Source organism: Crocuta crocuta, unplaced genomic scaffold (genome assembly GCF_008692635.1).
Source record: "Crocuta crocuta isolate KB4526 unplaced genomic scaffold, BGI_CrCroc_1.0 scaffold551, whole genome shotgun sequence".
Classification (NCBI taxonomy): Eukaryota; Metazoa; Chordata; class Mammalia; order Carnivora; family Hyaenidae; genus Crocuta; species Crocuta crocuta.
In genome coordinates this window covers 3,472,127-3,499,220 of record NW_027530969.1, presented here as the reverse complement: position 1 = coordinate 3,499,220, position 27,094 = coordinate 3,472,127, and the positions used below count along the sequence as shown (strand labels likewise).

General features: G+C 43.6%; 1 protein-coding gene and 1 long non-coding RNA gene across 3 annotated transcripts; one reads left to right on the top strand and one right to left on the bottom strand.

Moving 5' to 3' along the window:
* Positions 1–4,254: 4,254 nt before the first annotated feature.
* On the bottom strand, positions 4,255–22,948 carry LOC144236093 (L-threonine 3-dehydrogenase, mitochondrial). Of its 2 annotated transcripts, none has more exons than XM_077769710.1 (9): positions 22,659–22,948; positions 12,399–12,597; positions 10,295–10,337; positions 9,925–9,995; positions 8,187–8,336; positions 7,916–8,088; positions 7,000–7,090; positions 5,313–5,582; positions 4,255–4,765 (listed from the first exon to the last, which is right to left on the bottom strand). In XM_077769710.1, the coding sequence occupies exons 2-9, from the start codon at positions 12,580–12,582 to the stop codon at positions 4,626–4,628; spliced, it is 1,122 nt and encodes a 373-aa protein (XP_077625836.1). In that variant the 5' UTR covers positions 12,583–12,597; positions 22,659–22,948; the 3' UTR covers positions 4,255–4,625. The 2 variants fall into 2 exon arrangements, with proteins under 2 accessions (XP_077625836.1, XP_077625837.1); XM_077769711.1 differs by lacking the exon at positions 22,659–22,948 and adding an exon at positions 15,118–15,680.
* Positions 11,324–22,115, top strand: LOC144236094 (uncharacterized). The gene is made up of 2 exons (XR_013336410.1): positions 11,324–11,470; positions 21,692–22,115. It is a non-coding gene; the product is annotated as an uncharacterized LOC144236094 (long non-coding RNA).
* Positions 22,949–27,094: the final 4,146 nt, after the last annotated feature.

Here is a 27,094-nt window from a genome sequence, read left to right as displayed (position 1 = left end):
AATGGAATAGAGTAAAGAACTCAGAATTGGACCCACAAGTGTATGGCCAACTAATCTTTGACAAAGCAGGAAAGAGTATCACATGTCTATGAGTATCCAGTGGAAAAAAGTCAGCCTCTTTAGCAAATGGTGCTGGGAGAACTGGACAGCAACATGCAGAAGAATGAAACTAGACCACTTTCTTACATCATACATAAAAATAAACCCAAAATGGATGAAAGACCTGACTGTGAGACAGGAAACCATCAAAACCCTAGAGGAGAAAGCAGGCAACAATCTCTTTGACCTCAACTGCAGCAATTTCTTCCTTGACACATTTCCAAAGGCAAGGGAATTAAAAGCAAAAATGAACTACTGGGACCTCATCAAGATAAAAAGCTTCTGCACTGCAAAGGAAAAAATCAAAAAAACTAAAAGACAACCAACAAAATGGGAAAATATATTTGCAAATGACATATTGGATAAAGGGCTAGTATCCACAATCTACAAAGAACTCACCAAACTGCACACCCGATAAACAAATAATCCAGTGGATAAATGGGCAGAAGACATAAATAGACACTTTTCCAAAGAAGACATCCAGATGGCCAATAAGACACATGAAACAATGCTCAATGTCATTCATCATCAGGGAAATACAAATCAAAACCACACTGAGATACCACCTCATGCTGGTCAGAGTGGCTAAAATGAACAAATTAGGAGCCTATAGATGCTGGTGAGGATGTGGAGTAATGGGAACCCTCTTGCACTGTTGGTGGGAATGCAAACCGGTGCAGCTTCTCTGGAAAAAAGTATGGAGAAGTTACTCAAAAAATTAAAAATAGTACTACCCTATGACCCAGCAATAGCACTGCTAGGAATCTACCCAGGGGATACAGGAGTGCTGATTCATAGGGGCACATGTACCCCAATCTTTGTAGTAGCATTTTCGACAATAGCCAAATTATGGAAAGAGTCTAAAAGTCCATCAACCGATGAATGGATAAAGAAGATGTGGTTTATATATACAATGGAATACTATTTGGCAGTGAAATCCTGCCATTTGCAGTAATGTGGATGGAACTTGAGGGTATGATGCTAAGTGAAATAAGTCAGTCAGAGAAAGACAGATACCATATGTTTTCACTCATATGTGGATTTTGAGAAACTTAACAGAAGACTATGGGGGAGGGGAAGGAGTTGTTCCTGACTTTGCTCACCCTTGTAAGAACTAATGACTCTTTGAGAACAAGATGCCACTGAGAGAATCCTAGAACAGAGGGGTGAGGAGGAAGCACACCTCTCCTCTAACCTCACACCACAGAGACCAAGACATGCTGCATTAGAAGGGTAAGGGGAGCAGCTACACGTTGAACACACCACCCCTCCCCCAGGGCCAGTGCAGCACCACACAGAAAGGCCTGCCTTAAGCCTCTTGGTTCTTCTAGGAGGAAGAGAACCCAAAGGTAACAACCAGCCACACACAGCATTGCGGGTCACTTGGCAGGAGCCTCTACTCTAAACTTGCACCGCAGGGATTGCTGGGGAATCTGCAGGGCTCACTCAGCTACAGCGAATTTGATTGTGACAGAAGGGCGGAGGGGCAAGAAACACACCCCACAGAGTTTGTCAGACCAAGTTCATACCTGCAGTACCCAAGTAGTAATCCCAACCAGCAGCACTGCTCACCTGCAGAACCAAGTTGGGGATGTACTCTGACTAAGGGCCTTGGCAGGGTATAGATAGATCTGCCTGATCTAGATCCTGAAACAAGAAAATTTGCCAGCCTTTGAGCCTGGTTTGCTCACACCCGGGCAAGGCATTGAATCACAGCCCTGCGCACTGTAGCGAGTGTCTTCCAGTCCCACCTGATCAGATGCTGGAAGCTGTGTGTCCCAGCAGTGGCTGAAGTGAGAAGCAGGTGGGAAGAGCTAACTGCCCCCAGAGCAAAGCCAATACCATGCATGGGGCGTTCCTGTGCTTACACATACAGGCAGGGGGCTAATTTATAGCCAAGGCTGAAGATGGCCCCTGGACCCTCCCAACAGAAAAGACTTGACTTACATCTTGATAAGGATTTCCTTTTTTGGGATGTGACAGCAACACCTAAAGCTCAAGCAACAAGATAAAAAACATCAAACTAAAAAGCTCTGCATAGCAAAAGAAGCCATCGACAATGTGAAAAGACAACCTACAGAATAGGAAAAATATCTGCAGACCACACATCTGATGAGGGGTTAATGTTCAAAATATATAAGGAACTCATACAACTCAATAGCAAAAAACCAAATAACCCAATTCAAAAATGGGCATAGTACCTACATAGATATCTCTTCAGACATACAGATGGCCAACAAGTACATGAGAAGGTGCTCAATCACTAGTCATTAGGGAGGTGCAAATTAACTCACACTGAGGTATCAGCTCACATCTCTTAGAATGGCCATCATCAAAAAGACAAGAGATAACAAATGCTGGCAAGGGTGTGGAGAAAAGGGACCCCTTATGCACTGTTGGTGGGACTGTAAACTGGTGCAGCCACTGTGGAAAACAGTATGGAGGATCCTCACAAAAAGTAAGAGTACAACTAACATGTGATCGAGCAATTCTATTTCTGGGAATAGATCCAAAAAACCAACACTAAGTTGAAAACACTTGCACTCCCATGTCCACAGCAACATCATTTACAAGAGCCAAGACATGGAAACCATCTAAGTGTCCATCGGTAGATACATGAATAAAGAAGTCATGGTATATATACACAATGGAATCTTACCAAGCCACAAAAAGTGAGGAAATCCTACCATTTGCAACAACATGGGTGGACCCTGGGGGCATTATGCTAAGTGAAATAAGTCAGACAGAGACAAACACTGGATGACCTCAGTTAACATGTGGGGGAAAAGACCCATCCAGCCTCATAGAAAAAGAAGTCAGTCAGAATGGTGGTTACCAGAGGTGTAGGATGGCGGAAGGGGAAATTGGAGACAAGTGGTCAAAAGGTACAGACTTCCAGTGATAAGAGAAGTAAGTACTCAGGGTGTAATGTACACGGTGATGACTGTAGTTACCACTGCTGTAGGAGCGATGACAGTTGTTAAGGGTCAATCCTAAGAGTGTTCATCACAAGAACTTTTTCTTTATTCATTTTTTTCTTTATTTCTTTCATTTTATTGTATTTCTAGGAGACGATGGATATTAGCTAAACCTATCGTGGTAATCACTTCCCAAAAACTCTATCAAAATAACTTAAACAATTAATTATTTAGAAGTTCTCTAGTTAAAAGTTAAACAGATTTTAAATCCAGTTTTGCCTCCAAAAAAGTTCACTTTTCTACCCTGCAGTTAAGAATACCAAATATAGGGGGCACCTAGGTGGCTTTTTTTTAAGCATCCAACTTTGGTTCAGGTCAATCTCATGGCTTGTCAGTCAAGTCAGGCTCTGTTTTGGATTCTGCATCTCCCTCTCTCTCTGCCCCTCCATTTGCACTGTCTCTCTCTCTCTCAAAAATAAACTTAAAAAAAAAATCCAAATACAAAACATTGACAGAAAGCACATAACAGAAAAGCCTTTTAGTCCATGACAGCTATTGTCCAATATGCTTATGATGAATCTGTGGAGTTTCTCTCTCCAGTGATTCCACAGGTATCCCGAGGTAGCTGGGAAAAAAGTCAATCTGTGTATATTTACATAGGAATTGCTTCAGAGGATATAGAGCAAGTCTTCTGAAAGCTTAGCCTAAGTGTGTATTACAAAGGCTGTGACAAGGAAAGTTCTCTTTAGAAAATAGTGTTTGGACCTGGCCCAGTGGGTCATAGCTGGAATAGAGTAACTGGTGGCCCTTCGAGATTCCCACCGCCCTTTGCTGAGTCGATCTGAAAGGCTGGGGCCCAGAAACCTGAATATTAAGAGATGCTCCTCAGGGAGACTGACATGGCCAGGTGAGAGAATTATAGTCTTGGTAATCAACACTTAGCTCACCACCAGGAAGGTAATCAAAGTAGGAGGTGCTACTCATTACTAGTTAGATCACCTTTGATATCCTAATTTCCTACAGACAGGTTTTTTTTTTTTACAGAAAAATAAATGAGAAGTGATAATTGTTGAAGTATTAAAACCTCTTGTATATTATGAACATGGGATTATATATCAAACATTTTTAATGTCCTGATGGGATAGCAAAGTATACTTATAAATTAGGAGATCATCTCAGATAGTCTTTAAAATGTAATCTTTGGTCTCTAGTCAAGAGAATAATGGAGTCTTAGGAGTGATACGTAAATTAAATTTAATTAAAGACAAACATCACATACTTCCACTTTCCCCAAAATGGTCACTTCATCTTAATTAACTAAATGGAAACTATGATGACTTAAGCCTTCATTCTGTGATATGTGTGTTTGGGTAAGTTTAGGCAAACAGCAAAGATTGGGAAGTCCTACCACCAAACCTACAGCACTTTGAAAATGCAAAAGCCAACTTGATTCTCCAATCTGGCAATTCAATATGAGCTGCCAAAATGTCCTCCAATCAGTCCTTCCACCTCTCATAATCTAGGTTCCTCAGGGTCTATAACCTTGGGGTCGTTATGGTTTTCCCTTGACAGCTGTCCAGGATATAGGAGCTCTCCATTAGGATTCCTTCAGTTAGCCTGGGCAACTCTGGTATCAGAGCCATGGAAGTTCAACATCGTCGTCACCAGCTCTGGAAGGTCAAAGTCGTGCTTCCACCCCCAGTCCTTCCGAGCATTGCTGTCATCAAAGTTCATCGGCCAACTATCCGCTAGGAAAAGACACGGAAGAGAAGCTTAAGTTATTCAGGCTCTAGATTTGCAAAAAGGTCTAGAACATTTTATATGAAGGTCTACTGTACAAGGTACCACCAAAGAAATTCACTCTTTGAAAGCCATCCTTTGAGCAGAACAGAGGGGCCATTATGTGCAAACACAGCCACCTTCTTGGATTAGAACATTCTCTTCCATGCCTCCTGTCAGGCACCGTGAATTGTGACACACCATGAAAATCTGACACCAAGGTGCTACAGTGGCAGAGTCCCAGCATTGGAGATCCCAGGGAGGTTTTCTTACGCTGTCTGCTTGTTTTAACTATAAAATGGTGAAATGCTGACCAGCTGTTCATTTGGAATAGAACTATCCACCCCCTTTAGATATCATTTCCCCAAACTGTAGCATCTGTTGGTCCAACAGCAGCTCCTTCTGCAGAAGGTGTCAGGACCCTCCTTATCCTCCGTGCTTTGTGTCCTCAGGGGACTCCCAGTGCAGACTGAAGCTTAACTTTGGTTTTCATGGGGTTTGCAACAATGTACCAACCTATGGCCTGTCGAACAGAATCCACCTTGTACGTGATCTGGAATTCTGGAATGTGCTTGAGAAGCTCCTGGGCCAGGTCCTCAGGAGTGAAGCTCATGGCATTGACGTTGTAGGTCCTCATGGAGAGGGACTCTGCCGGGGCCTCCATGACTTCCAGGGTGGCCCTCAGACAGTCATCAATATACATCATTGGGAGCCGCGTGTTGGATTTCAGGTTGCATTCAAATTTGCCATTCTTTATAGCATCGTGAAAGATCTGGACTGCATAGTCTGAAAGAGAATCCTGTCTGTGGGTCTTCTTAGAATAAAACAGCAAATGAACCCTTTGCATTAGAGCCGTGGTTCTCACAGGCCTTAGTCTCAGAACTTCTTTAGCTCTTAAACAGCACTGAGGACCCCTTCCAGGAGGTCTTCAGTGAGAGTTACATCAGTATCTACAGCACCAGAAATTAACTGAGAATTAAAAAAAATTACTCCACTTTAAAATGACAGTAAACACATCATGTATTCATATATATGGTATTTTATATGAAAAACATATTTTCCAAATGAAGGAAAATTTAGTGAAAAAAATGGCATGTTTTACTCATGTGACAATCTCTACGCTGCACGGCTTTAGCGGGAGACATTGGAGCCTCCTGCCCCTTGTGCGTCCAGGCCATGGGGCCACCACACAGCACACAGCCTCTGACAAACTCCTCCGTGCTCTTGGAAAGGAAAGTGACAAAGGAGCAAACATCTTAGTGTTGATATGAAAATGGTGTTGACCTCTGAGACCCTTTGACAAACACCAAGGATCCTGAAGGGTTCCCAGGAGAGGCACTGTGTTAGGGCAAAAGCTTTTTCAAAAGCAAGCCAAATCCAAATCTCCTTTAAAATCCCTCAGATTTTGTCAGGATTTATCTTTTATATTGTATCTCAGGCTCCTCATATGGAGGTACTAAATATAATGCATGCTTGAGTACAAATTAATAATAATAATAATAATAATACATTTGCTCCTTTTAAAATATACAATGCTTCTACTCCTGAAACCAATATTGCACTGTATGTTAACTAAAATATTTTTTAAATCATAACAAATAAAATAAAATATGCAATGCATACAGTCTACTTTCTGCATTAAGAAACAAAGCTCTCGGGGCACCTGGGTGGCTTAGTCAGTTAAGCATCTGACTCAGCTCAGGTCATGATCTCACAGTCCTTGAGTTTGAGCCCCACATCGAGCTCTGAGCTGTCAGCATTGCTTTAGATTCTGTGTCTCCCTCTCTCTCTGTCCCTCTCCCGCTCGTACTCTCTATCAAAAATAAATAAACATTAAAAAAAATAATAAAAAATGAAAAAAAAAAGAAACAAAGCTCTCTGCATGATGAAACAAAGGTTGTATTAAAAAAACTGCTATTTCCTATTTGGTGTCTTCCTACATTGCAGGTGACAAATATGTCCTCAAACACTATCGGATTCCAGCACTGTGGGTGGCCAATCCTGAGCTGGATTTGGAGCACCAGGACAAGTGGCCCTTAACAAGTTCAAGTCAGTAGGATTTCGTGAGCTGCCCAGATGCTCCTCCCAGTGGGGACGCAGGACCTCTGTCAGCACATGGCTAAAAAGATGGCCGGTCCCTCACGTCTTCACAGCACTAAGAAAGCCCATCTTATGTGGGACAGAAACAGAAAACGACACTCACCAGTTGTTCCTCCACCAGGCTGGGAGTCCGAGGAGATGATTCCAGGGTATCTCAGGCATCGGAAATCTAACCCATACCGGTAATGATAATACTACAGAGAAGAGAAGAACTACTTTAAAACCAATCTTCTAAATCAAATAGAACAAAGTTAAAAAAAACAAAACAAAACAAGAACGCTTCTTTTTTGGTGAAAGATCTTTCCATGCAGCTCTATTAAAATACTCCTAAAGGAAAGGAGACTGTAGGATTTCTAAGAATCACTCATTTTTCTTTAATAAATAACCCTGAGGCTTTTATCTTCAAAAAATTATCACTCTGGTGACCTATTAACACGGTAAATAATCCATCAACCCACCACATTAGGGATTTCCGACTTTGTTTGGAAGCAAGTCCCTGCTCATTGTCCTGAACAGTCCTCCACAGGCAGGGTCCCTCTGTGCAGCATTGGAAAGTGCATGGAGGGGGGCGGGGACAGTGGGAGAGGAAAGCAATAACTGATATATCAGCTAAGGGAGGAGACACCAACATTAGCTGTACAAAGACAATGATCATTTGAAAAACTAAATCCCAAAGTCATCTGACATTCTCTAGAACACAAAGTTTTAAAATCACCTCCAGTAACTGCCAGTACTGGGAGCCTGGACCAGTACACAGAAGAGAGGCAGCAACGAAGGAGAGGGTGCCATTCGAGGGGCCTCTAGGAAGGGTTGAGTGTTATCATGTGGCCAAGGGCTAAGGAGTTCTGGAGCTATCAGGACCTGCCACTTGGCAAACACAATCAGTTTAGGGGCACTTCTGGGGGCTGGGAAGGGGGAGGTGGTGGGGACAAGTCCCCTCCAAGGATGAATCAGCAAGAGTTGGAGGCAAACACAAACAGAAAAGGCAACACTGAGACGACATGCCAAGCAATGCTTACTTCTCCCATGAGCTCTGCATGGACCTTGGACACCCCGTAGATAGTCCTGGGCCTCTGAATACAGAGATCGGGAGTTGGATTCCGGGGAGAAGTAGGTCCGAAAGCTCCGATCGTGCTAGGCACAAACAATCGCAAACTGTGCTCTGCTGCAACATCCAGGACGTTATGCAATCCTGAAACGAACAGACGTGATCACCGTCTGAAAAGTCTCTAACCGATGAAGTAAAAAAAACAGCAAACAGGTCATTCTGGGCAGGACCCAGAAACTTACCAGTGATATTTACGGCTCTGGCCAAGGATACGTTTGCTTCTCCAACGGCACTGAGCAAAGCGCTATAATGAAACAACCAGGTGATGCGGTTGTTTACCACGATCTCCCGAAGATTCTTGTAATCCAGAATGTCAGAATAAATAAACGGGCCTATGAGGAATACAGCGAAACCACAGCAGTGCAAGTTTGGGGTTTAAAAAGCTAAGTGAACTTTCTCCCTGTCTCCTGTTGACTTGTGAATTCCATTAGGGTCAACTTGGTAACTAAGCCACTTGGATGCTATGCAGCATTTTTCTTACCCCAACCACCCGACTGGTAATAATAGCTGATGCTTACACAACAGCTGTGCTTGCCAGCCACTGTCCTACGGGCTTTCTCTCTATACAGCTCTCCCACAGCCTTTGAGAGAGATACATTTTACTTAGGGGGAAACTGAGGCACAGAGAGGTAAGAACTAGCCAGGATAAAACAGAGAGCAAGTGGAAAACTGGGTTTGCAACCTGGCAGCTGACTCCAGAGCTGGCCCTGTTACTACCACCCGGACATGCACTCAGTGACTTCACTCTGTTGAAAAGTTACATATTTTAAAAGCAATATAGAAGTGGATTTTTGAAAGAATATACAGCTTGGTAGAGAAGAACCATGAGCAGGAGTTCATCAAACCTGGGCAGGCTGGAGGTAGAGCCCGTTTTGTTGGGTGGCAAGTTGCCCCCAGTGGCCACGTGGTAACACTCAACCCTTCCTAGAGGTCCCTCGAGTCGCATCCTCTCCTTCGTTGCTACCTCTCTTCTAGGTACTGGTCCAGGTTTTCAGGCTCCCAGTACTGGCAGTTAGTGGAGGCGATTATCAAATGTGGTGTTACGGTAAGTACCGGTAAGCTAAATGCTGACGTGGGGCCACACAGGACTCGCAGACGTTGTAAAAAGGTTCCCAAGGTAGGAGAAAACTTGAGTAGAGGAGTCTGAGGCACTTGTGTGAGTGCACAGTAATTTAAGAGCAGATCTATACATAGATATGAGGATTAATTTCTCCAAATATTTAAAGCTCCCTTTCCTCATTATAGAACTTGATTTTTGTTTGTTTTCCCTCTGGGCCCAGAAGTTAACTAAACACTCAAAAAGGCAGGAATCAAAGTTTTTATTCCAAAAATACTGTCCCAGGTAATACCCAAAATATTAGCCCAAAACTTTACTTCAAGTTCAGAGCTCTCCCGTTCTTGTAGCACTTGACCGAATAGCAACCTTATTGCACACATTTTCCAGAGCTACGGGGGGCAAAAGTATGAGATTTTTATTTTATTTTACTAGGCTCTGAGCTATAGCACAGTCATCTTGTGAGGCAATGCTTACTGCTCCCATGGGCTCTGCATGGACCCTGGACACCCCGTACGTGATCTCAGGGGAGATCATGACCAGAGCCGAAGTTGGATGCTTAACTTGAGTGAGCCACCCAGGTGCCCCCAAAATATGACATTTTTAAAAGTGACACAACTCTGCCTCATAAGTGCTTTCCTTCCAGCATGGAGCCCAATCTAGTGCTTGAACTCACAACCCTGAGATCAAGACCTGACCTGGAGAGTCAGACGCTTAACCAACTGAGCCCCCCAGGTGCCCCAATAATGCCTTTCTTTTCATCACAAGCCTGGTTATGAGCTGCTGTACACAGTGATTCCATGAACTGCCTCTCTAACTGTAGTCTGAAAACAAAAGCAAGACATCAAGAGACATTGATCTCTTACCACTGTGGAAGATGTGATCAGGTGGTTTCCTTATGTCGGATAAAATCACATTGTCCTTCCCAAATCGTTTCCTAAAGGGAAAAATCAAAACACATGAGTAGGTGCATCTAGGATATAACTGGTCCAATGAAAACACTTTTTCAAACAGGGCAAAGGACCAGTGTGGGAGAGGATGAGCCATGGACCTGCTACAAGTATATGATCTGAAGAGGCAAAATAAAATGTATTCTAAACAGCCATTTAGCTGGGACACCTTTAAAATGGTAAAGGGCAAGAAGGAAGAGAAAAATTATTTAATAAAATGGCACCAAAGACAAGCTGTACATACTGAAGAATTCAGATTTTCAATTTTAGCTTTTTGGGCTCTTACCTCAAAAAGTTAGCAAGCCCCACTCCAAGCTGGCCAAGACCCCCTAGATGAAGAAGAAAAGAGTAGACCTTTAATCCAAATGTAACCGATTCTATCATTCCCAAAACACAACGACACATGAAGACCATATGGCAATCTCAGCTAATTAGGGAAAACGCTAGTCTGACCTGATAGAACAAAATCACCTCCTCTAAGCTGTGACAGAGATCAGTGCAGGCAACATTAGTTTCAGAGACAAAACTCTTTCCAGCATAAAGTGGCTGAGGGAAAGAAAGCAAGGGTGCAGGAAGAGAAAACCACAAGAAAGCTGGACAACCTCCTAGATTCCTGGGCCAGGAATTCTCTCTCAGACCTGCCCTCACTATTGGATGGGCTCTGACGCTGGTGTGCAACAGGTGCCAAAACACTCAAGGTCAAGTATAAGAGTTTGAACATATCAGCCTCTGGTGGGATTATCCAGACGCCCATCCTCCAGCAGAGCTGGGCTGGGACAGGAGAAGGGAAAGGGGAGACAAACCAGGAAGTCATTGGAAAAAGGGGCAAACAACAGAATCAACAAGGAGCCATGAAGAAAATTAAAAATGAATCTTAAGGCTTCCTGCTTAGAGGCTTAAAAATGCCACTGACAAGGGCGCTTGGGTGGCTCAGTTGGTTAAGCCTCTGACTCTTGCTCTCAGCTCAGGTCATAATCTCACAGTCTGTGACTTCAAGCCCCGTGTCAGGTTCTGGGCTGATGGCACGGAACCTGCTTGGGATTCTCTCTCCCTCTCTCTCTCTCTGCCCCTCCCCTGCTTGTACACGTGCTTGTTCTCTCTCAAAAGTAAATCAATATTGAAAACAAAATATGCCATTGAAAGAAGTGGAGAGATTGGGGGCTATGGGTACATTTGGGGGAATGCAACTATAAATTTCATCTGAGAGAAATAAACGACGCAGGGAGATATAAAGTGGGGTTTCATGTAAGCACTTGTTACCGTGGTACTAGAACCAAGCCCACTAACACCACTGCCGGGTTCTAGAAGATGCACTGTTGGTGGAGGCAGGAAGGAATAAACCAGAGAAGCGGGTAAACCAGGAAGGACAGCAGAGATGGGAACTGACTACACCTGAAGTCAGTCTCAGCAGGAGAAGAGAAGGGGGCGGCAGTGACAGAAGCACACACACAGCGTGAGGAAGGTAGGAAGCCAAGGGAAGACGATCTGGTGGGAAGAAGGAAATAAAGTGGGCCTATCAAATCAGAGGTGGGCTTGGGTGGGCTGGAAGGACTGAGAGCTGGGTGAAGCCCAGAGCGAGGAGCATAGGACATTGGGGGTTGGGGGTACATGAAGCAAGGGTCACAGGGAGCGAGTCCCGGTGGCAAAGAGATGAACAGTGTTGTGAGATGTTGGCAATGAGTTCCTCAGGCAGGCCCTGACCTGCCTTCTCTGTGTCCCACATGCAAGCACGCAGCAGCTGCTTGGGACAGGTGGCGTCAGGTCAAGGTTGAATAATTTGGCCAAGAAAAGATGTCTCTGATGCGCAGTCCATGCCCCAGTCCCTGCACACTCCCCATCCATGAGCCCTTGTCCCAGGCGATCCCAGAGGTGAAGGGCACAGAGCTTCACAGCGGCTTCTGGGTCCCCAGGTCTCTCTATCCTCCCTTCAGACCATAAAGAATTACAACAAGGAGGGAGGCCTGGGTGGCTCAGTTGGTTAAGCATCTGACTCTTGATTTCAGCTCAGGTCACGATCTCATGGTTCGTGGGATTGAGTCCCATATTGGGCACTTCGGTGACAGCATGTAGCCTGCTTGAGATTCTCTCTCTCTCCCTCCCTCTCTCTCTCTCCAAATGAATAAATAAACATTTTTACTTAATTACGACAAGGAGACAAAACACTGGCAATCATGACAAAATAAGGATTTAGGGCTTGGAATATTCTGGAGGAAGCCAATAGTGGAAAAGGTAGTTTCTGATGAATATGTTAGCTGGTGGCATGGCAGACCTTCCAAACACAAAGTCACACAGAGACAGCACAGAAAAGAAAATAAGAATCAAGCTGTAAATGTGGAAAAAAGCAAAAAAAAACACCAAAAAACAAAAAAACCAAAAACCCACACCCCAACCTGTAATTAAGACACGTGGCTGCTCCGTTCCAGAGAAAGAGGCAGAGTGGAAGTTGGCATCTGCTGCAATTTGCCGGGGGGAGGTGCTCAGAAACCGGGCCAGTGGGGCAGAGGTCCAACAGCCACAGGCTGGGCTCCCCAGCATCTGGCCCACAACCTGCCGCAGCACCCCAGCGACCGGCATTGCTCTTCAAATTCCCTGCAACAGAAAAGGAGCAGAGCTCATTCCACAATCTTCTATTCTCCCAACCCTTCCAAACACAAATTCTTTAACTGAAATGAACACTAAGATTGTTAGCTCATGACCAAAAAACTGTTTGGAGTCAGGAAGTGAACTAAAGAGGCTACCGAGTGGGAAGCTGGTCAAGAGACTGCCATGAGCTGGGCTCTGTGAAAAGGGGATCAAACGCTGTAGGCAACAAAAGCCGGGCAGAGATTTAGAACTGAAATCGCACAATGCTGACATCAATGCATCGAACGGTCACGGAGGAGGTGACTGTATATAGAGCCAGAAACACCAAGTCAGTGGATTCCAGTGAAGCCTTCAAATCTTTACAACTGTGTCCATGCACCATCAGAAGGCACAAACAAGTCCTAGGTTAAATAAGCCAGTGGTCTGTAGATCCTGTGCTAACACTCAAATGTTACCTTTAGAACGAACCCGACTAGAAAAGCAGATGGTTAAGATAAAAAGGCCCTTGGCGATATTTAATAAGCTGTAACTACTTTGTTTACTGCCATCTCCTTAGGATCATTTAGAAAAGCCATTTTTGGGGTGCGTGGGTGGTTCAGTCGGTTAAGCATCTGACTCTTGATCTCGGCTCAGGTCATGATCTCACAGTTTGTGACTTCCAGCCCTGCTTCAGGCACTACATGGACAGTGCTGGGCCTGTCTGGGATTCTCTCTCTTTCTCTCTCTCTCAAAAATAGATGAATAAACATTTAAAAAAAAAGGCCATCTTCTCCTTTCCATCCAGATTGCGTACATTTTATTTTAGTTTCCCTCCTCTTCCTCACCAGTTTTATTGCTTACTGACCATGAAATCAGTTCTGGCCTTAGGAGGCCAAGATGGTTCAATTACGCATGACTGGAGACCAGGGCTTCCATTTTCCTGATTCCATCCCCCGCACCCAGACAAGCATGTCACAAGAGTAAATCAGAGCTACCCCGCTTGCTCTGCTCATTCTCACCCTCTAAATCCAGGCCTGCTGCACACTGCACACGGCCCCATGGCTTCCACAGAGCTGGTAGATGAACCTTCAGAGCCAATCCTGTTGGCCTGCCCCCTTACAAAGAGCTGACCAGATCTCTACCACCTTCTATTTTGCAACACACAAGGAGAAGAGGTAGACACCAGCTGAAGACACTTCCAGTTTTAGATCTGAACTTAGCCTGCTACCACTCTCCGCTCAGCGCCTTGAGGTGGGAACAGTAACACAGCCCTTCAAAGCGCGGAGGCCCCTCGTCCCAGCTAACGCTGCCAACCAAGCAGAGGACAGCCTTCTGCTGGAGCTTCTCTAGCTTGCTGTGGGGGTGGTCAGGACTGGACAAGAGGCCCCCACTCTGGACCGCATTACAGGAAAGGTCCAAGCATCTCTTCTGGCCTCTCCAGGAAGGCCTTTGTTTGGAGAAATCACCCTTTAAGCCATTGTTGTCACACAAGACCAGGTAAGAGACCAGGTAAAAAATGCCGATTCTTTTTTTTTTTTTTTTTTTGGCAAGGGAGGCAGGGTGGAGTGAATTGTAATTTTCTTCAATTGGAAACAAAACCTGGAATGGATTTGAGGCAATTGTGCCACAGCAGGTTTTCTTCAAGTGGCTAAACATAATTTAAAAAGCAAGTGGGGCGCCTGTGTGGCTCAGTCGGTTAAACATCTCTTGATTTCTGCTCAGGTCATAATCCCAGTGTCACGGGATGGAGCCACGTGTGGGCTCCATGCTGAGCATGGTGGAGTCTGCTTAAGATTCTCTTTCTCAAATAAAGAAAATACTCTTTATTTTTATTTTTTTAAAACATTTATCTAGTTTTGAGAGACAGAGAGAGAGAAAGCATGAGCAGGGAACAGGGGGGAGAGAGGGGGACATAGAATCCGAAGCAGGCTCCAGGCTCTGAGCTGTCAGCACAGAGCCCGACGCGGGGCTTGAACCCACAAACCATGAGATCATGACCTGAGCTAAAGTCAGATGCTTAATTGACTGAGACACCCAGGCACCCTCAAAAAATACTCTTTAAAAAGGAACAATGAAAAAAACGTTTCTAGCGCAGGACTAGCAATACAAAAAAACCTGTGTGAGTACCTGGATAATACACCCGTTTTGCAATAATGCAACTCTGAAGTACATATTGCTGACTGTCCATACTCCACACTGAGTCACGGTTCCTCACTTCTACAACATGCTGACACTTTCTAAAGAAAACTACTTTAAAAAAAGGCATAACCCAGATCTTTCCTCTGATCAACTCCATCTAAGTTTAGGTGTGCAGAAGGGCCTAGATTAATCCAGAGGAAGCCGCATGCCACATGTGACTAGGTCAATTTTTTCAAGGTTTCAGGACAATGACAGTAAGATAAGGGAAGAAAAACACAGTGGAATAAAGTCCTAATCTCTATACATGCATATTGTTAGACAGCAGGGGGAAACCCTTTACAGACAAATGACCCAAAAAAAGGGCAAATAAACAATTTGGAACAAGAAATGGAACATGCTGTGCAATACCTGCACGTTGCTGTCATCATGTGTACCAACTCTTCATAGTTTGACCAAATATCTGCTTCCCTGATCACTTCATCAGCCTCAGCATCTGCTCACTTTTCCACCAAATTTGTCATCACGGCCAAGCCCTGCATTCATACAGCCATTGCCATCCTTATCAAACACGTGGACTGCTTCTCCAATTTTTTCTTCACTGTGTCTCATTTTTCTTGCCATTATTGCCAGAAATTCCAAGGAGTCAAGTGTGCCGTTACTATCAGCATCCACTTCACTGATCATGTCCTGTACCTCGGCTTCTGTGAGATTCTGCCTGAGAGACCTCGTTACAATTCCCGATGCTTCTGTTGTTATGGCTCCATCACCATCCTTGACAAATGGTAGAAAAGCTTTTTGGGATTCTGCAGTCTGCTCCTTGGTGCTCCATGCTGGTCTCTGAGATGCCACCACTCAGCACACCCGGCTTGGACTCAGATCTCTGACCCTTAAAGCCTTTTTCCAGCATGGGCAAGGGGATGGCAAGGAAGCCAAGAAGCAGATAGATTTGGCAGAACGTTTAAATATCAAAGACAAGTCTCTATTCCCCAAAGCAAATAATGGATGGCTACAGTTGAAAAAAGTGGGGGTTTTTTCTTTTAAGTTTAAAGAAGGGGTGTCTGGGTGGCTCAGTCAGTTAAGCATCCAACTATGGCTCAGGTCATGATCCTGAAGTTCTCTCTGCTGTCAGCTCTGAGCCGGCTTTGGATCCTCTGTCCCCCATTCTCTCTGCACCTCCCCCATGCTCGCTCGCTCACACATGCTCTCTCAAAAATAAACATTAAAGAAGTAAAAATAAAGATGAAAGAGGCTGAAGTCAGGGAAAAAGCAAAGCTTGAAGATATAAAAGACTTGCAACTCCATTTATCTCCTTCCCCACAAGGGGAAAACACGGAGGCGGCTCACATTCTTAAACGAATATAAAACATTTTAGGTTAACAATGTGGACAATTCATAACTGAGTTGGTTCATCTTATCTCACTACTACTAACAGCTAACATTTGAAGCTCACATTCTCACTATATGCCATGGGCCAGGGAGTCAACTAGTTTAGTGCTTCTATTGTCACCATCATGGGACCATTTTGATTAACGATGCACGGACAGAAAACTGCCAACCATCTACAGCATATCGCTTTTCCAAGTGAAGATTATCACCTTGCTACTTATGGCCAAGTTCAACTGCATAGTCTTAAGGCAGCAATTCTCAAGTTTTCTGGTCTCAGGACCCCTTCACATTCTTAAAAATTGAGGACAACAAAGAGTTTTTGTCTATGTGGGTTACATTGAACGTTTGTTGTGTTAGAAAGCAAAAGTGAGAAATGTTTAACATAAAATTCATTTACAATCAGTAAACATAAACATATTTTTTATGAAAATAACCATATTTTTAAAAAAATATAGTGAGAAGAGTGTCACTGTTTTACATTTTGTACATCTCTGTCATCTGCCTTAATGGGAAACAGCTGTATCTCACATGTGCTTCTGCACCCAATCTGTGACTTAAATTGAAGTATGTATAAAAAACTCAAACACACAGTGAAAGAGTGGGGAAAGGGAACAGTGTTTTAAAAGCCTTTTCAGGGTCACCTGGGTGGCTTAGTTAAGCATCTAACTCTTGGTTTCGGCTTAGGTCACCTGAGTTTCAAGAGTTCGAGTCCCACATCGGGCTCTATACTGGCAGTGTGGAGCTCGCTTGGGGTTCTCTCCTCTCCCTGACTTGTGCTGTCTCTCTCTTTCAACCTAAATAAATATAATTTAAAAAAATAAATAAATAAAATAAAAGCCTTTTCAGATAATTCTGGATACTCATCACTGCTATCCAAAATTCAACACATGGTAGCTTCTTAAAAGTTAGTTGCAATGTAGAATCTGAAACCGTTATCAATGAACCTTTCAGACCCCATTACATTAAAACCCACTGGTCTATCTAGTGCTTTGAATGGATCCTTTACCTCTGAATGATTTTGTAATTTTATGTACTGGTTCAGCAAGTTATGCAGGGCTTCCAAATGTTAACACACTTCACTGTATGATATCAAGTCATACTGATCTCATCAGAAAATTTCTAAATACTGGGAAGCCATCAAGCTCACAATGGTGGATACAAATTAATTGGCAATAAACACCAATAGCTGTTTCCTTGAAGTGACAAGTTCACTTGGTTCATTTTTTAGAAAATGAATTCAAGGGGCACCTGAGTGGCTTAGGTAATTAAGGATCCCTCTTCGGTTCAGGTCATGATCTCATGGTTTATGAGTTCAAGCCTCGCATTGGGCTCACTGCTATCATTGCAGAGCCCCCTTTGGATCCTCTGTCCCTCTCTCTCTGTCCCCCTCCCCTGTTGTGTTCACACACACACTCTCTCTCAAAAATAAACATTGGGGTGCCTAGATGGCTCAGTGGGTTGAGCGTCAGACTTGGGCTCAGGTCATGAATTCATGGTCTGTTGAGTTCGAGCCCCGCATCAGGCTCTGTGCCGACGGCTCAGAGCCTGGAGCCTGCTTCGATTCTGTGTCCCCACCCCCTTCTTTCTGCTCCTTCCCCACTCACACTCTGTATCTCAAAAATTAATAAATATTTTTTTAAATTTTTAATAAAATAAACACTAAAAAAAAAAAAAGAAAAATGTATTGCAACCATCCAAGTATGAATAACCCTAGATTTTCAGTTATTTCTTGAATAAAAAAGGGGGGGCGGTTCAGCTCACAATTCAATCATTTAAGTGCTTTACCTCAAGGCAACCCTTACACCTTGACATGGAACAAGTATATCCACTTGCCACATGGCATCCTAAAATGATAGGTCCTCAAGTGTCAAGATTTAATAAAGCTTAACATTTTTACTATTATATAAAGGGCATTCTTATGTAAATCTGGCAAATTTTTCTTTTCTTTTCTGTTTTTTATTGAGAGCCCATGAAGAAGACCATCTACTGGTTATCTGACGCTACTGCCTTGATTCCTGTAAAGGCACCACTAGTTTTAGTCAGCACTGTTTTTTGCCCCATCAATGCAAATTCAATGCAATTGTCCCCAAATAAAGACTGAAATTTAACAACATTATTCTACACTGAATACTTTGGCACTGCTTGTGTTTGCTGCCAAGCACTTACTGAAAAGATGCTCTCTGATGACTGACTGGGTGCTGATACCAGAGGAATACAAACAAAATGATAAATCTAGCCAAGACTGCAAGTTTGTCTGTTTGTAAGGCAAAATTCACTTCTGTTAAGATACTAATACAGTTTTCATATTTGCAGCTACATTTTTAATTTGACAAGCTTCTGTATTATTAGAAAGTGACAGCGCTAATGATTCCTTTCAATGAATTTTTCATCCCAACAATGCTTTATTGTGTTTCTCCAGTCACTGCAATTTGATAACCTAGTCTGCTCAAAGCTTCCATAGTTTTTTCATTGCTAGTTTGGAAAGTTGTGACAAATCATTTTTGGCTTTTAAAGAGCTCGTCATAGGTACATGTAAGCCCTTCAATTCATTTTTCTTTTAGAGGACTCTGAATGGTTGATCTCAGAATAATGCTATTGGGACCATATTATTCAAAAAAGGTTCTGCTGCAAAAGACACATGATGTAAATTTCTAACATATGTAAAACTGACACAATCTGTCACATTTTTATGTCTTATTTAGTTCTGTCCACTTCTCTTGAGTAAATTCTTCCCTTCCATTATTCAGGGAATTCTGATAGATTGAATGGTATACGTTTGAGTCGAAAAATCAAATTTTCTAATATCTCCCTGCTTAGCCAACAATCTATCCTTAAATATAAAAAATATATCCTTTATTTTAAAACAATTTTGTATCATTTAAAAATTTAGAAAAGTTTTCAAATGACTACATAAGCATACTTACTTTTTGTGGTTTTTTTCCACATACACAAAACTTAGGGATTTCAAAGGACTTCTTAAAAGAAAATGAGGTCAGAGAGGTAATAGTAGGTATAACTGAAGATAGCTAGTAAGCATGTAGAAGTACTAAAAACAAACTGAGTCCATCTCTGAAAATACATATTTATACTCCAAGTCTATTTACTCTTAGAGAGTTCTAGAAACATGAGATTCTAGAAGACACAAGCACACATTTCATTAGCCATCAGAGGAAAAGCTCATCACAAGTCATGTAGACTCTGGAAAACCCCACGGTACACTTGTCAGAGAAAGAATGAAAAAGGTAAATAACATCTCAGTCTTATTTTTAAACAGTTTGACCTCATGGACCCTAAAATCTATCTCATACTTTGAGAAGGGCTGTTCTAAAGTAAAATTTGCTTTGCCAACCTAGTTATTACATGTATAAAGGGAAACCATCAAAGATTCTCAGTCCCTCTTTAAAGATCAGATTATAGTCCACAGACTTTCTCTCCCAAATACCTGNAAAAAAAAAAAAAAAAGAAGTCAACAAGACTCCTCCCCAGAAATAATGGAGTGCCTCCCAAACCCAGGCCTCTCCAGGGTGGTTAATATGTCACTTCTTCCATCTCCTGGCATGTACCCTATCTGCATGAACCACAGAACTCTAGGACAGCAGGGATATCAGGAAGAGGGTGGGGGTAATATAGATAAAGACTCAGAGCTCAAGTGGCTTTGGTCATTGTATAGATATGGCAGGGCTAGCTAAGGAATCAAGGAGGATAATACTGAGGTCTCTAATGTGTGCTACAGTAAGAATGGGCTCCCTGGGGAAGCGTCAGGTGAGAAGACAAGGAGTTTGGATTTGGACATGTTGGTTTTAGGTGCCAGGAGACAATATGGCTGTCTCTCTCATAAAGTTGTCAATTCTTATGAGCAGTTCCTAGCAGTACCTGATGCATGTCAGTACTCACCAAACACCATGTGGAACAGACAGACCAGAAGGAGAAAACAGGAAATATCAAGGGTTTGCCTACACCACACAAAAAATATAGAATGCCCTATTCTCTGAAAAAATTATTTCAGTTGCTCGGGGGAAAAACTTACTTCAATTGTGATTGGTCTGAAGATGGAGAATTCTGTTTCTGGATTATTAAAAGAAACTGTAATTTGGAACACTTAAGACCAACAAAATCGGCCTTTTCCTTGAGGGTACACCATACATTTCCTTTCATGTGCTTGCTGCCTTGTGATCTCCCTCGATTCTAGCCCTAATCATTCTTAGCCATGGGGACAGTAATTAAGAACATACTAAGTAGTATCTCCAGCAGTAAAGCATGAAGGTAAAAGTCACCAGCCACTGCCAGATGAATGGATAGACAAAATGTGGTATATACACACAACAGTATATTAGTCAGCCTTGAAAAAGGAGATCCTGCCACATGCTACAACATGGATTATGATCCATGGATCCAGAACATTATGTCAAATGGATGAGTCACTCCCAAAAGGCCAAATACAGTATGACTCCACTCTTAGGCATTATACAAGGTATCTAAAGTAATGAAAATCACAGAAACAGAAAGTAGAAAGGTAGTTACCAAGGGGTGGGGGGAAAAGGGGAAGGAATATCAATATTTAATTAATTGACACATAATTTCAGTTTTGTGAGATGAAAAAGTTCTACAGATCTGTTGCACAGGAACGTGGCTATACTTAATACAACTGAACTGTACACTTAAAAATGGATAACATGGTAAATTTTACACTCTGTGGTTGCAACCACAATTTAAAATAAAACTTAAATTCATTTTTTAAGAAAGTCCTTATAAATAAATTGAGGAAGAGCACTGCGTGCAAGCGGAGGAGGGGCAGAGAGAGACTCCCAAGCAGGGTCTGGGCTGTCAGTAGAGAGAGACCCTGACAAAGGGCTAGACCCCACAACCCTGAGATCCTGACCTGAGCTGAAATCAAGAGTCTGGCGCTTAACCAGCTGAGCCACCCAGGCGCCCCTACATTCATTTTTAAAAAAAGTTTCTAGCTCCAACAAATGATCTGCACATATATATATTGCTGAGGAGCTAGAAAGTTGGCCCAGCAGAGATGAATGCTGTCTCCACAGACCTAACAGTTCAGTTGGTGCCAACCAAACTCCAGTCTCATCCAAACTCCCAAGCCCTTCTCCCACTTAACTCCCAATTCGGTTCTTCTCCCTCTGCTGAAATCTATTTTATTCTCCTACTGGCTTCATCTTTTCTCCCAGTCTCAGGGGTCTCCAGGACCCATTGGTTGCTCTCAGCCTTCATTCCCTACTCCTCAAAGTGGGGCTTCCTAACCCTGGCACTCTGTGAAACTGCTTTCATGGAAGATGTGCCCTAGCCTAGTAGCCCATTACCTCTTTTTTGCTCCAGTAAACTGTTGACAGCGCCCACCTTTATTTCCCCCTCTCAGCCTGCTTTAAGGACCAACAACACTTACAAAACACTTCTGCAAGGCAATCTCTCCTTTAAGTCTTCCCCTCATGAAATAATACTAAATGTGCACTCTTAACAGTACTGACCCAAGGAAAAATCAGACACCTCATAACTACTGAGCATTGATGAAGCACTTGCTTTCCTGAACTCTTACTTGGTCCTCCCGTAACCCTGAAGCTGAGATCTTTTCTCCATTTTGCAGGATGAACTGACCTGGCCAAGGCCAGGCAAATACTAATCACCAAGAAGGGGTAGGAAACCAGATTCGTTGAGTCTCAAACCCTCCTTCCGCCACAAGAAAAGAGATGCGATCACGTACCCAAGAAGAGAAAGAGGAAACATCTCTATGGTCGCGCAGAGGACACCTTCCACAGGTCTCCCAACCCCCTCCAGCACGGTTCCCTCCGCCCCTCCCCAGGAGAGCACCGACCAGCCTAAGGGGTTCGGGACACCGCCTGTCTCTTGCTGTGTGAGCCTGGGTACACTCCTTTGTCAAACCTCAAGTTTCCTCAGTTTTAGAAAGGGGACAATGATGGGACCACCACACTAGATTACTGAGAGGATTTAACAGCGCGATCTAGGAAGAGCCCTTAGTAACTGCTAAATGTAAAGACTCCCATCAACGAGCTGGTAAAGTCTGGACTTCCTGTGGGGATGATCCGAAAGCCAAAAATGACCTAGAAAAAAATGCCTGAGCTTTTTAAAAAGCGTGAGATACAGAGGGTCTCAGAGGGCAGTCCGGCTCTGTAGAGCGGGCGTCCTCCTCCCAGGCACACTTGCCGGGGAGAGGGAACCCCAAAAGACGCCGGGGCTGAGCCGCACACGGGTCTCTGGGCCTCAGCCTGGCTCCCGGCGCAAAGGGTGGGGTCCCATCCTCTCCCGGAGTTGACTGGGTAAACCGGTTTTACGAGAACAGCCGCGCCAATCTCTACTCCTTGGTGGAGGGTGTCCCTTGCAAAGTGGAAGAGGTCTGGGGTCGCGTCCGGACGACTCGAGCGGTGTCCCGTCCCCGCCCCGGACCCCCGGCTCCCAGCTGCGCGGCGACTGCTGAAGACCCGCGCTCACGCCCGGGGCACACAGATCGGACCAGCCGGAGCCGGGGGGTTGGGAGGGGGAATCTGCCCCGGGGTACAGCCGCCGGGATAAGGTCCGGCCACCTCCGCACTGACCTTCTGACCGAGCCTCCCAGAGATGCTGAGCTGCGGGAACTCACGCGGGAGCAGCACGCGGCAGAGGTCCTACGGCGCCGCGGGCAGAAACCCGAGCGCCTTTATCCTCTNCGGCTCCCGTCCCCGCCCCTCCGCTCACCAATCCCTTTCTTCAGCCGGCGCCCCGGAGGCTGCGGGTCACTAGGGGCGCGGGGTGCCGGAGGGGTGGGTCGGGAGGGAGGGCCCCCGTTGCCTTGGCAACCCTTTCCCTGTATAGGCCTCCGCCTCCTACCGACCCAGTGGGGAACTAAGCGTCTGCGAGGGGCGCACGAGAGTCCNCCGCCAGCCTGCCAGCCTTCACGGGGCACCGTCTCGGTGCCGGCAGCTCAGCGAGGGCCTCCCACTGCACGGAAATCGGCCCAGCCGTAGCGCCCGAAAACCGGCTCGGGCTGGTGAAGAGCGGCTCCGCAGGGGACCTGGGGAAGCAGGCGGGACGCAGAAGAGGAAGTGGGAAGGATTGGCTCAGGAAATAGCCCTGGACCCGGAGTCAGGAGAGCTGGTATGGAAAGACCTTGAGCGAGTCATTTCATCTTGGTTTCCCACCTGGGAAACATCAGTGTCAAAGCAGATGGCCCCCAAGGCCACGGCCAGCAGAGTCAGCATCACCTGGAACTTGTTAGACACGAAAATCTGGGGCCGCGTCCCAGATCTGCAGACTCCGGATCTCTGGGGGCGGGGCCCGCGAGCTGCGTTTTAACAAGCCCTGCAGGTGATGCTCATGCGCGCTAAAGATGGGGAAGCGCTAGTCTCCGGCGGTGGTTCTCAGGCTTCGCTGCCTCTTAGAATCACCTGGGAGTTTTTGACTCTCCCAATGCCCAGACTGTACTCTGGACCAAATGAATAAGAATCTCGTTTGTGGGGTTTGGGGAGGAGAAGCCCAGGCTTAAGCATTTTTTAAAAGCTCCTCAAGCGATTCTAGTGTGCCGTCAAAGCTGAGTACAAAGCTTGGTACAAAGCAGTGTCCACTCACCCACCCACCACGCCGCGATCTACTGAATCACAGTCTGCGTTTTTAAAAGATCCCCAAGCGATTCTCATGCACATCAGGAGTTTGGAAAAGAGCTCTAAGGAAGGTCTCCTCCAACATTAAGAATCTATGACCTCATGAAATAGGTCTAATTTTGTTTTACAGACACTTAGAATGCTCCATTTCTTCAACATTTTCTCATATGACATAATACTCATTTTGGGTCTTTCTCTGTTGCACTTGAACTCTAAAATCATAATTACAGGGTTTTTAACCTTTCAGGAGAGTTCAGAGATTATGAAGGGCACTATACTCCCCTCACAGTGGAAGGGGCGATGACCCCTCCAGAAGGTGAAGACATTTGCTCAAGGCCAGGGGACGAGGATGCTGCCCCAGGCACTGGGTCCTTTCTAATACACCACATCATATCACGAGGGTTTTTTTTTTTCTTTTGGCTGGTTTGGGGTTTTTTGTTTGGTTGGTTTTTTTGTTTTGTTTTCCTTAAACCCTGTGACTGTGTCAGGGATCCTGAACTTGCTTTGTGTGGGGCTGGAGGTGGGGATGCTGATGAGTGGAGCAACCCACTGACCTTGCTGCTGATGGATCCAGGATGGGGTGGGGGAGGGAGAGGCGTGGCTTAAGCTTTTGTTTCTGGAGGACCTGGGCTTGCAGGAGGGTTGATTTACGAGGGACTGAAAGCTGGGTGGTTCTGTTGTGCCCGAATCGCAAGTCCCAGAGACCTCCAAGGAGCGGCACGGCACCGATGCAAATACAAAAGGGTCTTTATTACAAGCTCGAGCAGGGGCTCACCCAGTGTAGCAAGGTCAGAGGTTGCTCTTAATGGAGGACTTAATTTTTGGCTCTTCAGTTCCTGGCTAACTACCATCAGTTTCCTCTTTTTCTCATGGGAACAGTCTGGTATTAATATCATCAGCCCCCATCTTTTTCCAGCCACGGGAGAGCAACTTCCAGTGGATGTGAATTTAGGTCGGGGTGGTGGAGAGGCTGAAAACAGCAGAACCGGTCCCCAGCAACCAGGTCGGTCCTGCCTGGGGGCCACTGCCTGGGGGCTTCCAGACTCCAAGACGCCTTTCCAGGCTAATTCTACAGCTTTGCCAAGTAGGTCTTCCTCCTGTCCTTTGGATTAAGTCATCCGAGTAGGTTTCTGTTACCGTAACTTAGATTCTGATAATATTCAGACTTTCCCTCCATTTTCAGGGTTGTTGAGATTTTGGTTCTCAGATCACAAACCTAAATAATAAAAAACAATATAAATATGCTCTAGTCTATATTGATATAAACAATAAATAAATGAGGTAGAAGGGACAACTCTTTTTAATAGAAGAATTCCAACTAACAAATGTAGAAGAAATGAGGGATACAGACATTCCTCGTAAGAACTCCAGAGCAATAATTGCTGCATGGAAAAATTCTCCCTTCCTCTGCATTTTGTTCTATCCAGGCCCTCAGTGGAATGGATGATACCAACTCACATTGGGTAGCAGAGTCCACTATGTCAACTGATTTCAAATGCTATTCTCATCTGGAAACATCCTCTCAGACACCCAGAAATAATATTTAATCATGGCACCATATGGCCCCATTAACAGATAACATTAACCATCATATAGTGTCCATAGTTTTGCCTTTTCCAGAATGTCATTAGCTGAATCATATAGTATGTAGCCTTTTCACATTGGTTTCTTTTACATAGTAATACACATTTAAAGTTTCCTCCATGTCTTTTAATAACTCCAAGTAATATCCCATTGCTTTCTTAGTACTGAAAAATACTTCATTATCTGGACATACTACAGTTTCAACATTCACCTACTGAAGTAATCTTAGTTGCTTCTAAGCTTTCTCAATTATGAAGAAAACAGCAGTAAATATCCATGTGCAGGTTTTTGTGTGGACATAAGTTTTCAACTCATTTGGGTAAATACAAGAACAACTCCTGGATTGTTTGGTAAGAGTATGTTTAGTTTTGTAAGAAACTCCAAAACTATTTTCCAAAGTGGCTGTACCATTTTGCATTCCTATCAGCTAACAATGAAAGTCTTGGTCTTCACCAGCATCTGGTGTTGTTTGAGATATTCACTGTGCATGTGTGGTGGTATCTTGTTTTAATTTGCAAATCCCTATTGACATGATTTTGAGCATCCTTCCATATGTTTTCTTGGCATCTGTCTTCTTTGGTGTGATATATGTACAGATCTTTTGTTCACATTTAACTGGGCTGTTCATTTTCTTATCTTTGAGTTTTAAAAGTTTTAAAACATACTTCTTGAATAACAGTCCATTATCAGATATGTCTTTTGTAAATAATTCCTCCCTTTCTGTGGTTTGTCTTCTCATTCTCATATTCCACTTGTTCATTGATGGTATATAGGAAAATGATTGGCTTTTGTATATTAATCTTGTATCCTTCAGTGTTGCTATAATGACTTATTCCAGTTTTTGGGGTCAATTCTTCCTGATTTTCTACATAGATTTCTACATAGATTATTATGTCAGCTGCAAAGACAGTTTTATATCTTCCTTTTCTATATGTATACCTTTAATTTCATTTCCTGTCTTATTGAATTAACTAGGACTTCCAATATAATGTTGAAAAGTAGTGGTGAGATGATGGGACACTCTTGCTTTGTTTCTGATCTTAGTGGGAAAGTTACCAGGGTTTTTGTTTTATTTTGTTTTGTTTTTGTGTGTGTGTGTGTTTACCAATAAGTATGTTTACTGTAGGCTTTTTGTGGATGTTATCAAGTTGATATTCTAAGTTTGCTTTGGCTTTTTATAATGAATTGGAGTTGCTTTTGGTCAAAAAGTTGTATTTGGTCAAATACATTTTCTGAATCTATTAACAGGATCATGTGATTTTTATTTTTCCTGTGATGTGATGAAACACACTAATTAATTTTTGAACGCTGAGCCAAACTTGCATACCCAGAGGATCATGGTGGTTTTCAACTTTATTCTTCTATTACCTTCTTTTTATTGTAATTTTAGTCTATTTACATTTAAAATAATTGATAAAAAAGAATTTACTTCTGCCATTTTGCTATTTGTTTTCTGTATGTTTTATAGCTTCTTTGTCCCTCATTTCCTTTATCACTGCTATCTTTTGTGTTTATTATTTGTAGTGACTTTAGATTTTCTTCTCATTTCCTCCTCTAAAGATACTGTCTTTGTGGTTACTATGAGCCTCATATATAGCACCTAAAGTTATAACCCTCTAAATTGAATTGATATCAACTTAACTGTAAGAGCTTACAAAAACACTGCTCTTATGTAATTGTCTTCCACTCTTTATTACTGATGTCACAAATTACATCATTATACATTGTGTGCTGAATAACATAGATTTATAATTATTTTTTATGTCTTTGTCTTTCAAATCCTGTAAAAAATTAAAGTGGAAATAGAAACC